Here is a 15,656-nt window from a genome sequence, read left to right on the forward strand (position 1 = left end):
TCTTATCTGTTTGAACCTTATTTGACTTTTGAATCTCCTCTTTGGATCGGGTTGAGTGGGATTTATCCCCAACAGTTACTAAGGTCCAAGAGTGGACCAATAACCTAACTCAGGCTCAGACAGAGGACTGCCACTGCAAAGGCTAGAGAGGGGATCAAGATCGAGGACCAATAAGGTCCTTCCCCCCTCTCATTCCCCAGGTAAACAATCAAAAACCTAATATAATTCTCTCTATACTCTCAAGAGAGGCTAACTCCTTCGATCTCTGAGCGTCAAAATGTCTACGGTTAGAGAACCGACGGCCTGCTGACAATCCTCTTCCTCTTTTACAACGTGTTTATATATAGGGGACGTTTCCTGGATTTTGTAAGTTCGTAACACGAGTAAATAAAAGATCAAAATCAATACCTATAAAAGAGAAGTTGTTGGAGAAATAATTAACACCAAAGACATGTGGGCCTAAGGTAGTATCGGGGGCCGAGCCCTTCGGGTTGGCCCGGCCAGATCAGACCTAAGTACAAGACCAGACGTTATCTCCAAAAAGACGGATATTCAAAATATATCAAGATAGACTTCTATCCCATCAAATATGGGATAATGTACCTAATAGAATGACATTAGCTAAAGAGAGTGTCATATCCAGTTTGGACTCTACTACCCAATTTGAATTCTATGAAGATAAGACTCAAGACTATGTGATCTAGGACTCAGTCTCCTAATTAGAAAGATAAGATTCAAGACTATGTGATCTAGGACTCAGACTCCTAATTAGATTATGCTCCAAGCACTCTAGCAGTTTTATAACTGTGAACTGTGAGCCTATAAATAAGACTACTACGCTAGGTATTAAAAAACGAGTACATTCTCTGAGCTTTTGAGATTACAGATATTTTCCAGAAAATTAGTTTGAACTGACTTAGGCATCGGAGTGGGGGTCCGGTCGGCACCCCCATAGTCCGACGAGCCGTTTATTATTTTGCAGATTACGAGGAGAGCGAAGATTAAGGAAGGAAGGCAACGAATCACAAGGCAACACGTCACCGTACCGGAAACTGTACCAACAGTTTGGCGCCGTCTGTGGGAACGAGGAATCGTTCTTGTAAAAAAAAATATATTTGCGTCGGTGACTACAGATCGTGGCTGAAAGTAGCCTATGGTTTCTTTCTTCAAGATCTTCACGAGTCCATGACAGATCTATTAACGTAAAGCAGATTTGCGTCCACTAGCAAAAATCAAAGTTCTTCACTGTGGATGCGCAAGATAAGTCCATACCTCTCTTTTCATTCCGATTTGTTAAATTGTGGAAAGAAATTCGTGGTGTAGATAACTATCTGTGCTATTATGAAATCCAATGATAAGAAATTTTGGAGTGTCAGATCTGAAACTCTCTTCAACAGGAGACAAAGATCAATTGGAATGGTGCTTCTCTTCTAATACTTGCTAATTTTTGATATTTTTTATTGGCACTACAAGACAAATAATTGGGTTTATAAAAGAAGAGTGATGGTTTGAAGTTGTGAAGCCTTGATTTCACGTAAAACTGTAAAGGTTCTTAGCCCATGCCTTTTCTCTCATTAGAAAGAGATTTTTGAGTCAATAAAAGTATATCTCTAAATCTGGTTTTTTAGCGACAAAATTAATCGTTGACAAGAAGGTATGTGCTCGTCTATATTACCGGCAATGTGTTTGTTAACCTTCTCTGTAGAGATGACGAGAAAGAAAGGGCCATGACGCTGTCAATCACAACCTGATCACACTGATCATACGGCCATGATTCCATCCTCCAGACTTAGGTTCTTGTATACCCACTCAAGGCTGAACGGCTTGGTCGCTATGCAAAATTCTACTGGATAGCAAGAAAGGATCTATGGGGAGCAATCTCAAGGCCCCAAGTGCCTCAATGGACATAATCGTTGTTGACTCCGAGAGAAAAATGAAGTCCAAGGGAAGAAAGGAGACTCTGGCTCTAAGCTTGGTCTGGATAGGATTTTTTAAACCCAAAAGGGCCTGATCCAGTAAGCCCAATCAGGTTGGCCCCAAAAAATAAATAATAAATAAAAAGGATACAGGGCCGGATACAACAATGCAACAAGACTCTCACGCACTTAGAGACACCTCCTCTTTTCTCCAGCTATCTAGAGGCCCAAACAAAACTGATCAGGATCCAGACCTTCCCAGCCGCCCAGATGGTCGTCGAAAGCATGTTGCTCGTTTCAGTCCGAGCTCCAGAGGAAGATTCACGCCGGCTCATCTCGAGTCAAGTTCAGATCCTCCATCCACGGGGTTATGAATTAGAACCCCTTCTAATCAATTCCAGTGGGGAGGATGAAGAATTCGCCACCACGAAAGTCAGGCCCTGGTGACATGATCCATAGAACGACAAAGGCAAACTTCCGTTATTTTTGGTTTTGCCCAGTACGACGTCAGACTACAAACGGAGAGGGTGTATTTATAGACCCGGACCTCAAGAGCAGCGATGACGCTCCACTGTCATAGTAGTTCAACCCAGAAACTCCTGGTTCTCGTCCCGAGCTCAGCTACACTCCGGTTCTTCCCTAGTCAGTGCCATCGACATTCTTGATATAGCCATTAAATCCGGAGTATTCCACAGCCTTGTTCTTGCCCAGCTTGAAAGCCCTCGACACGGGTTGATAGTTGATGCTCGAACAGGTCTGGGCACAAAATGACTGGAGATCCCCCATTAAATCGTTGAGCTGGTTTAGTAGCTTCGGTTTTTTATACAGTTCACACTTCACAGGGCTTGATTCTTGCCGAGTCTTGGAGCAATAGGGAGAAAGTTTCCTCTGATGGGTAATCTTGGCTGGATGTATTTGTTCATCTATGGGTCCAAAAAAGCCCAGCCTCGTCTTGCGATCCTCGTAAATTTTGGGCAATTGATAGAAGTTCACAATTTGGAGTGGCTAAAAAGTCTTGACTTGAGCCACAATATCTCGTTATCCACAGGACGTCAAAAGTACATCTTTGGCACTTCGAGCTCCTCCCAATGAGATGTTGGAGCCCCAAACAGTGTTGTTTTCTTCTGGTTCTCAAAACTTGGCAGAGAAATAAGATAAAAAAGAATGGAGGGGAGTTATTTATGAACTCCTTTGACAGAAAGGGTCTAAGGCGATCTAGTGGCTGGTTCTACCAAGATTCAGACAGAACCGAGAAGCATCTATTTCCACCGAGGCCCACAATTCTTATGGTTCCCTCTCATCTTTAGGGAACTTGAGATCCGCAACTTACCGAGGCAGTTATGGCTTCATGCTGACCAAGCTTGTTTTGAGATTGAAAGGGGTTCAGTGCACTGTGTGAGGATTGAAGCTGTGGGTTTGGAGAAAGGCAGCGTCAGAATACTGAGCAAAAATAAAGAAGAAGAGCAACCTTTATGACCGAACCGAAGATTTCCTCTTACAGGTTGCCTTGAACAGCCCCTCTGGCACCATCGTGTCAAGATCCTCCCATGACCGAAAGCGTGAAAAGAGGCCATCTTTACAACCGATCACTGCCGAATTGATAGTCAAATGAATTATTGAACTCCTTTATTACACCGATAAAAGCCCTCAGGGAAGGAAGCAGAGACGCTCCAGTTTATTGGGGAAACGAAGAGAAACGTTGGCGCTGTGCATCGAGTGGTTTTTGCCGAAATCTTCAGTCAGAGGTGAAAATAATCAGGAATTATCAGAGTTGTCTTCGGAATGTGAATCAGAGTCTGGGTCAGAACTATACGGCATCGGAAAAGAAGAAAAATAGGAGAAGGGAGACTTGAAGAAGCCAAATCAAGTTTTTGAAATTGGCTTTCCGATACAAGCCTATGATGTTTCTGTTTAAAAATAAAAAAATAAAAAAATAGTATGGAGGTTAGTATATTCCGAGACATTTTACCGAGGCGAAAAGTTAGATCCGAGGTGTTCTACCGAGGAGAAAAGTTAAATCCGAGGTGTTTTACCGAGGCGAAAAGTTAAATCCGAGGTGTTTTACCGAGGCGAAAAGTTAGATCCGATGTGATTTACCGAGGTGAAAAGTTAGATCCAAGGTGTTCTACCGAGGAGAAAAGTTAGATCCAAGGTGTTTTACCGAGGCGAAAAGTTAAATCCGAGGTGTGTTACCAAGGCGAAAAGTTAAATCCGAGGTGTTTTACCGAGGCGAAAAGTTAGATCCGAGGTGTTCTACCGAGGAGAAAAGTTAGATCCGAGGTGTTCTACCGAGGAGAAAAGTTAGATCCGAGGTGTTTTACCGAGGTGAAAAGTTAGATCTGAGGGTGTTCTACCAAGGTGAAAAGATAGACCCGAGAGTGTCATACCGAGAAGAAAGTATAATCCGAGGGTGTTCTACCGAGGCGAAAAGTATGTACCGAGATGACACATACCGAGAGTATTATTCCGAGGGTACTATCCCAAGGAGACTATGCCCGAGCTCCTAGTTCCAAATGGCACACTTTGAGGACCCCTCTAGATTTGCCATTCTCCTAAGTGCACAGTCACGTGCCGAGGGACAAATCCGAGCCGAAGGTCCAGTTTGAGGAACTCTCCCAAAGAGCACCATATCGAGTGGCGTGCAGGATAAGGAGCTCCAAGTAAGATGGTCCATCTTCATTGAATTCATTAGATAAGTTCATACTCTTCTTTTACAACTATGATTTATGTTAAAGTGAGGATAAATGTAGGTTTTTATTTTATCAACCAGGAAAAAAATATATATATGTATGCATGCACTTGTACGCTTTGCCGAAAAATATATATATTTTTTGAAAAAATAGACTCATGTGTTGAGGCCTCACTCCTGTCGTGAGTGAAAGGATCACAAAATCATCCCAACGGATGAAAAGGATATATAGTGCTACTATGTATTCTGCTATTTTGTTTTAGTATATACAGTGCTTTGTTAACCCTTTTCGCATAAAAGATATGGGGAGACAACCCTTACAACAAATTAAACAAGGAAAGTCTCTCGGTTAGTCCAACACCGAGAGCCGGGGAGACAACCCTATAGAGAAAACAAGGAAAGTCTCTCGGTCAGTCCAACACCGAGAGCCAAGGAGACAACCTTGCAGAGAAAACAAGGAAAGTCTCTCGGTCAGTCCAACACCGAGAGCCAAAGAGACAACCTTGCAGATAAAACAAGGAAAGTCTCTCGGTTAGTCCAACACCGAGAGCCAAGGAAACAACCTTGCAGAGAAAACAAGGAAAGTCTCTCGGTTAGTCCAACACCGAGAGCCAAGGAGACAACCTTACAGAGAAAACAAGGAAAGTCTCTCGATTAGTCCAACACCGAGAGCCAGGGAGACACCCCTGCAAAGAAAACAAGGAAAGTCTCTCGGTTAGTCCAACACCGAGAGCTAGGGAGACAACCTTGCAGAGAAAACAAGGAAAGCCTCTCGGTTAGTCCAACACCGAGAGCCAGGGAGACAACCCTGCAGAGAAAACAATGAAAGCCTCTCAGTTAGTCCAACACCGAGAGCAAGGAAGAACAGAGAGTCCCCAGGTATTGATCGATCTCTGCTAAGAATAAAGCAGCAGTTCAAGACAGAATGGAAGCACCTCTTCATCAAACTTCTCCAAAGATGATCAAGCTACATCAGTGTCCATCTGACTCCTCACCTCGAACGACTCGAAAGAGTTATGGTGGGGATGTTCAGGAAAGAAATCCGCTCGAATCCTTTCCTCGAACAACCCGAAAGGGTCATGGAAAGGATGCAAAGGGTTGAAACCCCTCGGTTGGGGGTTTCCGAAGGATGAGGACTAGAATCCGCCCGATTCCTTTCCTCGAACAACCCGCAAGGGTCATGGAAAGGATACAAAGGGTTGAAACCCCTCGGTTGGGGGTTTCCGAAGGATAAGGCTAAGGATATCCAAAGAAGAATCCACCCGGATCCTTTCCTCGGACATCCCGAAAAGGTCATGGAAAGGACATAGAGGGTTGAAACCTCCCGGTTGGAGGTTTCCGAAGGATAAGATGATGGATATCCCGATTAGAATCCGCCCGAATCCTTTCCTCGAGCAACCCAAAAGGGTCATGGAAAGGATTCAATGGGAAGAAACCCCTCGGTTGGGGGTTTCCGAAGGGATAAGATTAAGAATTGGCCCGGGTCCTTTCCTCCGAAAAACCCGAAAGGGTTATGGAAAGGATACCAAGGCGAGATTGGAAAGCTTTAGGAAGATAAAGCTGCTGCAGAGGAAGGTAAAGCTCAGCGACCTGACTACCCACCTCAAACAACTTAGCCTGCGGTTGCAGACTAAAGTTATGGGGGGTAGCCCAGAAGGTAAAGCTTCAGTAGGACAGAGCTTCAGGAAAGATTCAGAAAGATAAAGCATCAAAAAGATAAAGCTTCAGAAAGAGTTCAAGGAGATAAGGCTTCAGGATGATAAAGCTTCAGGAAAACAAACAGGAAGGTAAAGGTTTAGAAAGACAGATCTTCAGGAAGAAAAAGGTTTAGGGAGATCAAGTTTCAGAACGACAAAGCTTTAGGACGACAAAGCTTTAGGATGACAAAGCTTCAGAATGATAAAAAGTTTCAGGAAGGAAAAGTTTCATGAAGGAAAAGTTTCATGAAGGTATGAGGATAAAACCTCTTTAAAAAATCATCAAGTAAGACTCAACACTTTGATGCAAATAGTTTTTTTATTCTCCTCTATAAAATTTTTCAACAAACCGATTGTTTGTTCAAAATTTTTTGGGGTAGCCTAAATTTCAAAAAATTAGACCAATTCTTCCTTCGGAAAAAACTGACACAAACCGATTGTTTGTTCGAGTTTTGGGGGTAACTCTAGTATAAAAAGTAAGATTTATAAGAAACCGAGATATGTCTCGGAAGAACTTTTTGAGTGAGAAACTTTAAACTTTTTTCCAAGTAAAGATGTCCAATTCAGTTTGAAAAATTATGATGTTCTACGGCTAGTAAGATAAGGAAAGTGAAAGTCAAAATGTCAAAGACTTCCATTCATTAACATTGAAATTTTGTTCATTACAAAATTTTTTTTACATGAAAATGAAAAGATACATTTGAAAAGGAAAGTTCAAGTATTTACAGGTTGAAGCCCTGAGACTCACTCCGAACTCCGAGATCTCTTTTACACCATCGTCCAAGATACCAAGAGGACTTGACTATCCGCCTCGAATGACTTAGCCCGCGGTTGCGGACTAAAGTTATGGGGGGTAGCTCAACAAAGTTAAAGCTTCTACAAAGGGAAAATCACCGAAGCTACAACAAACTCTCAAATTAAGATCTCTCAGGAGCAACTCGAACAAAGATACGAGGAGACAACCCCTATAACAAACCATACGGGGATATCACCTCTACAAAAAATAACCAAGTAAGTTCATCGCTTCTAAAAGATTTTTTCATATCCTCTTCGGTCATAACTTACACAAACCGATTGTTTGTTTAAGTTAAGGAGGATAACTCAAAGTAAGATTTTTCTCTCCTAGTCACGGAGTTCAAAACAAAAGATTTTCCCCTCTTCAGCTCGGAGGTTAAAACAAAAGATTTTTTCTCTCCTAGTCACGGAGTTCAAAACAAAAAGATTTTTGAAACTAAAGATTTTTCTTACCCTCCTCGGAGTTAACTTACGCAAACCGATTGTTTGTTCAAGTTATTAGAGGATAAGTGAGAATTGATTTGTTATGGAAAGTTTTTCCATAACAAAGAATTCAAACATTACAAAGTTCGAAAATAAAGATATTCACAGGTGAGACCAAGCTAGATGGTATTCAGATTAGAAGATTCGGTACGCCAAGCACAAAACCTCGGGCCACCAGAAGGCCCTAGTCGCTATAAGTCTCGGACAACCAAAGCCTCAGCACTAGTCTGGGCCTCCGAAGCCCCCAAGAGAGATTTTTGTGGAAGCGGTCTACGAAGCGCTACCGATGAAGAAGCTTCGGGTATGTTAAGCCTTTTCTTCTACGGTTTACCATTTTTTGTCAGACAAAACCTTGATCTCAGGAAAGTTGTACGCAAAGTGTTCTCTCAGAGTGGCATTTCACCACAATCTTGGTGAAATCAACTACATCAGTCCGATCCATCTCCTACCAAGAGTAGGAGATCATTTTTACAACTTTGGCCCTACCGACAATATTATGTAGAGGCATTTATGAAGAAGATATCTATGAGAAGTTGCTATTAGTACTATGACAGATCACAAGTTGGATCCACTCAACCCGATCCAAGGAGGAGATAAACATTTAGCATTTAACAACTACTTCAGGAAAATCAGGTATCGGTTATCCCTGGTAGAATTGAGATAGGACTTATGGTCCAATCAGATAAGAAGAATGATCAGATCAGAAGTCTAAGAAGATATCAAATTAGAAGTCTAATAAAGGATCAGAGTCCAATTAGAACTCCGACATCAATTCTAGATCTCGATTAGAACTTTGACAGCATTTCTAGATCGATAAGGAGCAGGAATTCTAATCCTTCCAGAGATTCGAGGTATTATTCGTCATAGTTACTTTGAAAGAGGCGACAATTGTCAGATACAAATTACGGAAGATCCAGATTCAGAAATTGAGGTATTTAATTCTCTTACATTCTAAATTCAAATAAGAGAATTAGGGGGGTAACTGTTGGAGAAATAATTAACACCAAAGACATGTGGGCCTAAGGTAGTATCGGGGGCCGAGCTCATCGGGTTGGCCCGGCCAGATCAGATCTAAGTACAAGACCAGTTGTTATATCCAAAAAGACGGATATTCAAAATATATCAAGATAGACTTCTATCCCATCAAATATGGGATAAGGTACCTAATAGAATGACATTAGCTAAAGAGAGTGTCATATCCAGTTTGGACTCTACTACCCAATTTGAATTCTATGAAGATAAGACTCAAGACTATGTGATCTAGGACTCAGACTCCTAATTAGAAAGATAAGATTCAAGACTATGTGATCTAGGACTCAGATTCCTAATTAGATTATGCTTCAAGCACTCTAACACAGTTTTATAACTGTGAACTGTGAGCCTATAAATAAGACTACTACGCCAGGTATTAAAAAACGAGTACATTCTCTGAGCTTTTGAGATTACAGATATTTTCCATAAAATCAGTTTGAACTGACTTAGGCATCGGAGTGAGGGTCCGGTCGGCACCCCCATAGTCCGACGAGCCGTTTATTATTTTGCAGATTACGAGGAGAGTGAAGATTAAGGAAGGAAGGCAACGAATCACAAGGCAACACGTCACCGTACCGAAAACTGTACCAACAGAAGTAGACTCTTAATTAATTAGAAGTAACAGCAAATAAAAGTAATGAATAATAAATCAAAATCAAATTATGAAAGCGTTCAAGGGCATTTGGGTCCTCCACGCTTGGTCTTCCAGATGCTGTAGATCGAAAGGGCAAAACAGCCTAGCTAGCTAGCTAGCTTGTTCCCATAGTATCCTGGAGGCCTAGGAATCGCACAGGCACTTTTGGCAGAATAGCGTGCACGTACGGTTCGTGGTAGTACTGTGATAGGCATTCAGATGATCGTACGACCACCAGGTCCACCACTAAAGTCTGAATGTCACCTAAATTATTCAGAATTAAGCTTTATTAAGAGAGAAAACAAAGAAGACAAAAACCACCAGGACTACAGCACAAATAAGACCCCACAACCCCGCAATCAGATCGAGCGAGAACAACAACACGAAAGGAACCACCAGGACTACAGCACAAATAAGCCCCTACGACCCCGCAATCAGAGCGAGAACCAAACCACAAAAGGAGTCAATCAGAATCAACTAGCCATGCAAGGCCAACATCACTTGGAACACAAAGAAGACAGGCAGCTGCTAGCCTAAAAAGAACCAACCAAGCATAAGCAGGCCACCTTCTGAGAACAAAAAAAAAAAGAGGTGCCACTGGGAGCAGGTACATAGATTGACCATCCGGTGATTAGGTTTATTCAACCTTCTGAGGTTGTCGATGGGTTTCCAGGTAACCAAGGAAACTATCCACGTACCGGTCCTGAGCTTCCCTGTCTCCAAACAACCCCTTCATCTCCTTGGCCTTCTCCCTGTACTTCTTCCCCTCTTCCTCCACTATCACCAGCCTCAGCGACTCGGCCACCGAATCCCTCGTAAACGACCCATCCTCCTCGTTTCTCGGAATCAAATACCCAATCTTTTTCTCATTCAAAACCTTAGCGTTAATCCCTTGGTCTGCAAAGAAGGTCAACAGTATGAGAGGTCTCTCAAACAGAAGAGCCTCCACCACCGAGCTCCACCCGGAGTGAGACAAGAATCCACCTACTGAGTCGTGAGCCAAAATCTTCAGCTGCGGTGCCCAACTCGTGCACACAACCCCTCGTTCTTTGGTTCGTTCCTCGAACCCCTCCGGTAACTCGATCACCTCAGTATCAGCTGGCCCCTTTCGAGTTCTTAGCACCCAGAAGAACGGTACCTCGGACTGTTCCAACCCAAGAGCTATCTCTGTGAGTTCGGTTTGACTCGGTTTCGCCTCGCTCCCGAACGCTACGTACACTACGGACCCCTTGGATTGCCTGTCCAACCAAGCTTTCATCCACCGCCACGTGTCGCTGTCATCTTCGCTGTCGTATGCCGTGGGGGGAAGTTGACCCACTGGGAGAACCGGTTTCCGGTGGATATCCTCCAAAAGGCGTAGCCACTCTGGCTCAAACTCCGCGCAGCTTCTCACAGCCATTACGTCGCAGCCTTGAAGCACTTCTCCGAAACGATGCATTTCGGAAGCGTCTTCCTCGACGCCGGTCACGCCTTGGTCTAAAACTTTCAAAATCTCGAAGAGCCGAAACGACACCGTTGTATTGAATGGGACCCAGCGGGGTGGGACAGTAAAGTCCTCGGGGGTCTTGCGCTCAGCCAGTGTTTCTTTCGTCCCTAGGAAGCCCAAACCGGCCGCAGTGAATATACTGAAGAAGGCGGTCGGGATGCCAAGGTTTCGGGCTATAGCCGGTAGCCAGAAAGGAGCAATGTCATAGAGAATCCAGTCTGGACGTGAATCTTCGAGGAAGCAAGTCGTGGACTCTTGGAGAGCATCGTAAGCCTTCTTGAGGTACGGGACGACGTTCAATGGGACATCTATGGTGGCCTCGGCATTGTCCGGGAGGTTGTCCACGTGGGGCAGTGGAAGCTTGACGAGGTTTATGATGGGAGCTAAATTTGGAGGGATTTTCGGGAGACGATCGATGTTCCGAGGTGTGGATATGAAGGAGATACGATGACCCTTTGAAGCAATGAGCTTGGCGAGCTCTAGGTATGGCATCATGTGGCCAAAGGCTAACCATGGGAACATGGCTATGTGAAGCTTCTTCTCGTCACTGGCCATGGACGCGACAGCCATTGCTTTGGAGTTGATGTTTTGAACCTAGACCAGGAAAGGTACTTCAGAAAGCATGAGAATTGAATCACTCCAAATGACCTATATGTATAGAGAAAGGGAAATGGTTCATGCTTCTTCTCCCTCCCCTTTTTTTTTTTTTTTTTTTTTTTTTTTTTTAATTTTTAATTTTTATTTATTTATTTATTTTATTTCTTTTTTGGATTGATCCCTACACAACAAGGTTGTGCACAACCACTCACTCCCATTCATATAGGTCCAACCATGTGAGTGATTGTGCATAAATTGTGCACAATCTTGTTGTGCAGGAGCTTTCTTTTTTCTTTTTTTCTTTTTTTTTTTTCTTTTTTCTTTTTTGGTTTCTTTTTAATTTTTGAAATAACTAAAATAGTGGACGGAATCGGATGACCTAGCTTGATAGTCGGAATAGTTTATACAAATTTCCACGTAAGCTGAATGAACTTGCGATTAATATCGATCCTACATTTGCCCAAGTGCCCATCAAGATCGATAGATAATATGTCAATACGAGTATTATATATATATATATTGGATTGAGAAATGATTCTTCACTACTTAAATATACAACTTTTTACCACCTTGTCTATGTGGCAAGGTGGCCCCCACTTTATTTTATTTTTTAAAAATAAAAAAAACTCTAAAGTTAGTAGGGGACCACCTTGCCACATAGACAAGGTGATGAAAAGTTGTATATTTAGGTGGTGGATAATCATATCTCTATTGGATTACCTACTTCAAATCTTTCTGTTTCATAAGATAAGGTATCAGCTCAAAATAAGTAGAAGACCAAGTCCAAGATTGCAGAAAATAATAGTATCTTCAGATTTAAAAATTTCAGTTGTAATTTTAAATATTTGTAACAACCTCATTTGAAAATGAGGCTCTCAGTTTTTGTTATTCAAATTAACATATATCTATTTATAGATAATTATAAATAGAAGCAAAGGCAAAGTGATCATTAAGGGATTGCAAATTAATAATGTCTTTTATTATATGGTATCATAGCCTCAAGATTAATGTCAAATTTTTTTTTTCTGCCTATTATCTTTTTTCCCCTCTCACCATGACTCTTGAAACACCCGTATCCACGCCACCCCAGCCCCAGCCCCAGCCAGCTACTGTTGCAGCTTCAAATCTCACACCAATTTCCATTCCCAAGCTTGAACGTGATAAGTATCCCATATGTACTACTGTTATTGTTCCATTTTTGGGGGGCCATAATTTCTATGGCTATGTTACACTTCCATGTCCACCTAAATTTCTTCAATCCTCCAGCACGTCCACTTCAGCAGCTGTTGGTATTGAAAATCCAGCTTACACAACCTGGTATCAGCAAGATAAGCTCATAATGAGTGCTGTCATTTCTTCACTCTCTGTGGAGATTTTGGCTAATGTCGTTGGCCTTCGAACCTCACGTGAGGTTTGGGTTGACTTGGAGAAAATGTTCGCTTCTCAATCAAAGGCTCATGTAATGCAAACCCGCTATCAACTTGGTACGTTGAAGAATGGTGCTTCGTCTATTTCTGATTATATTCAGAAAGCAAAAACTTTGGCACAAAACTTAGCTACCATTGGTGAACCACTGAAGGACTTCAAGTTGGTGTCCTATATCCTTGCTAGTTTGGTCTAGATTATGAGTCTGTGACTCATTGGTCACTATGGTAACTACTCGTATTGAACCCATTTTACTTGATGATTTGTATGGATATTTGCTAACCCATGAACAAAGGCGGGAACATCACTACAAAAAAAATGTCATTCGCCACGTGGCTACAGTAGTTGTTACTGTAGCCACGTGGTCTATATGGCCACGTCGCTGAATGTAGCTGTGACGTGGCCAATTGACCACGTGGGATTCGTCCACATGATCACGTGGGATTCGGGCACGTGGCCACGTGGTCACATGGCCACTTGGTTTAGTGCACGTGGCCACATCCAGTCACGTTTCATAGTCCACATGGCTGACTAGCCACGTGCACTGGTACAACGTGGCCTGATGGCCACGTGGAATATGACCGCGTGGCTAGTCGGCCACGTGGAATATGACCACGTGGCTAGTCGGCCACATGTCTTCTATCCATGTGGCCAACTGTTGGGATTTTTAAAAAATTACAAGGGTGTTTTTTTTTTTTTTTTTTTTTTTTTTTTTTAACATTAGAGAAAATAGTCCAATACTTTACATGTGAAATAAATCATTTAAAAAATAAATACAAGTTTTATATAAGGGATTTGATTCTTACACTACACCATCACAACAACTGCACAATGATAGAACAAGGATTATTTGGCTATTAAACCGTACTCATCTATGTGAGTTCTCATTGATATATATAGAAGATTACAAGAGAGTTTGAATAACAACACATAACTGCATCTACTTCCTATACAATAGGACTAGAACTCTTATCTAACTTATCTCTTATCTATCTATCATAGAGTTTGAATTCTAATATAACTGAACCTTATCTAGGTTAACACTAGAGTTTGAGTAGAAGTTGATTTCCTAGGTAGTATCCTTAATACCCTCTCGCAAGATCAACAAGGAAGATCGCACGTTGAGCTTGAAACATAGTTGCTGAAAACGTTGGGAGGCTAGTGGTTTAGTAAGAACATCAGCAAGTTGATCTGAACTAGGAATGAACCGGATTTCCAAGGATTTATCAGCTACCCGATCACGAACAAAGTGAAAATCGATCTCCACATGCTTTGTACGAGCATGAAAAACCGGATTAACCGACATGTATGTAGCCCCAATATTATCACACCAAAGTGTTGGTGGAGAATGTAAACTGATTCCAAGTTCTTGAAGTAAAGCACGAATCCATAGGAGTTCGGCAGTAGTGTTTGCAACTGCCTTATACTCTGCTTCTGTTGAGGACCTAGATACTGTAGGTTGTTTGCGTGAGCTCCAAGACACCAAGTTAGAACCAAGAAAAACACAATATGCACCTGTGGATCGTCGATCATCTGGACATCCAGCCCAATCAGCATCCGAGTATGCTTGCAACTGAAGAGAAGAAGTACGGCTAATAAGAAGACCATGAGACAGTGTGTGTTTCAAGTACCGAAGGATTCTTTTAACTGCTTGCCAATGAGGCTGAAGAGGGCGGTGCATAAACTGGCACACTCTATTTACTGCAAACCCTAAATCTGGTTTGGTGAAAGAGAGATACTGTAATGACCCTACAGTGCTGCGATATAGGGTTGGATCTTCCATTGGATCACCAGAGAAGGCAGAGAGACTTGAAGAAGACGCCATTGGAGAAGAGATAGGCTTGGCTTCATGCATTTTTGTTTTCTTCAAGAGATCCAATATATATCGTTTCTGAGAGAGAAGAAGACCCGCTTCAACTTTATTGACTTCAACACCTAAAAAATAGTGAAGATCACCTAATTCTTTTACGGCAAAATCAACACTGAGAAGCTTCAAAAGTTTTGTAATTGAAGCTGGATCTGATGCTGTGATTATTATGTCATCGACATAAATTAGGAGATAAATAGTTACTGTCTTGGTGCGATAAATGAAGAGAGAAGTGTCGGCCTTAGAACCAACAAAACCAATCTGAAGTAACTTATTACTGAGGAGAGAAAACCAAGCGCGGGGGGCTTGTTTTAAGCCATAAATCGCCTTTTGAAGCTTGCACACATGATTAGGAAAGCTGGGATGAAGAAAACCAGGTGGTTGGACCATGTATACATCCTCGGATAGAAAACCATGCAAGAATGCATTCTGAATATCAATCTGCTTGATTGACCAACATGCTGAAAAGGCAAGAGAAAGAACTGTCCGAATGGTTGTAGGCTTGACAACAGGACTATAGGTCTCTCCAAAATCAACACCGGCCTGTTGATGAAAGCCCTTAGCAACTAGACGTGCTTTATGTCGTTCTATGGACCCATCAGCATTCCTCTTAAGCTTGAATACCCATTTACAGCCTACAAGATTCTGAGAAGGCTGCTTAGCAACAAGAGACTAGGTTTGGTTTTGAAGGAGAGCATTAAATTCAACTTGCATAACATTTCTCCATTCCGGAACTTTTACTGCATTGGAGAAGCAAGTTGGTTCAATAAGAGCTGAATCTGTTTCTGCCACTAAAACCTGTGGAACTAGGTATCGGATGGTGCAATCTGTAAGTTGCCTTTGCTGAAAAATGTGATTCATTGACCTTGTACGCATGGGATGTACTCGAACAGGAGGACTATCTGTGTGAGAGTTGGAATTAGGCAGGCTAATCTCAGCAGAGGTAGGAGAAGGAAAACTAGAAAAAGAATTAGAAGGAGAGACAACTGCTGGAATTTGTAGCTGAGAAGTGACAGGAGGTGTTGGCAGTAAAGG

At 42.2% G+C, this 15,656-nt stretch overlaps 1 protein-coding gene across 1 annotated transcript; it reads right to left on the reverse strand.

Annotated features, from left to right (window-relative positions):
• Positions 1–9,515: 9,515 nt before the first annotated feature.
• Positions 9,516–11,343, reverse strand: LOC133851115 (UDP-glycosyltransferase 91A1-like). The gene has a single exon (XM_062287430.1). The coding sequence runs from the start codon at positions 11,300–11,302 to the stop codon at positions 9,884–9,886; it is 1,419 nt and encodes a 472-aa protein (XP_062143414.1). The 5' UTR covers positions 11,303–11,343; the 3' UTR covers positions 9,516–9,883.
• Positions 11,344–15,656: the final 4,313 nt, after the last annotated feature.

Source organism: Alnus glutinosa, chromosome 12 (genome assembly GCF_958979055.1).
Source record: "Alnus glutinosa chromosome 12, dhAlnGlut1.1, whole genome shotgun sequence".
NCBI lineage: Eukaryota > Viridiplantae > Streptophyta > Magnoliopsida > Fagales > Betulaceae > Alnus > Alnus glutinosa.

Bases quoted from the DNA above. Each gene is read 5' to 3' on its own strand.
- LOC133851115 (XM_062287430.1), bottom strand. From the start codon at position 11,302: ATGGCTGTCGCGTCCATGGCCAGTGACGAGAAGAAGCTTCACATAGCC.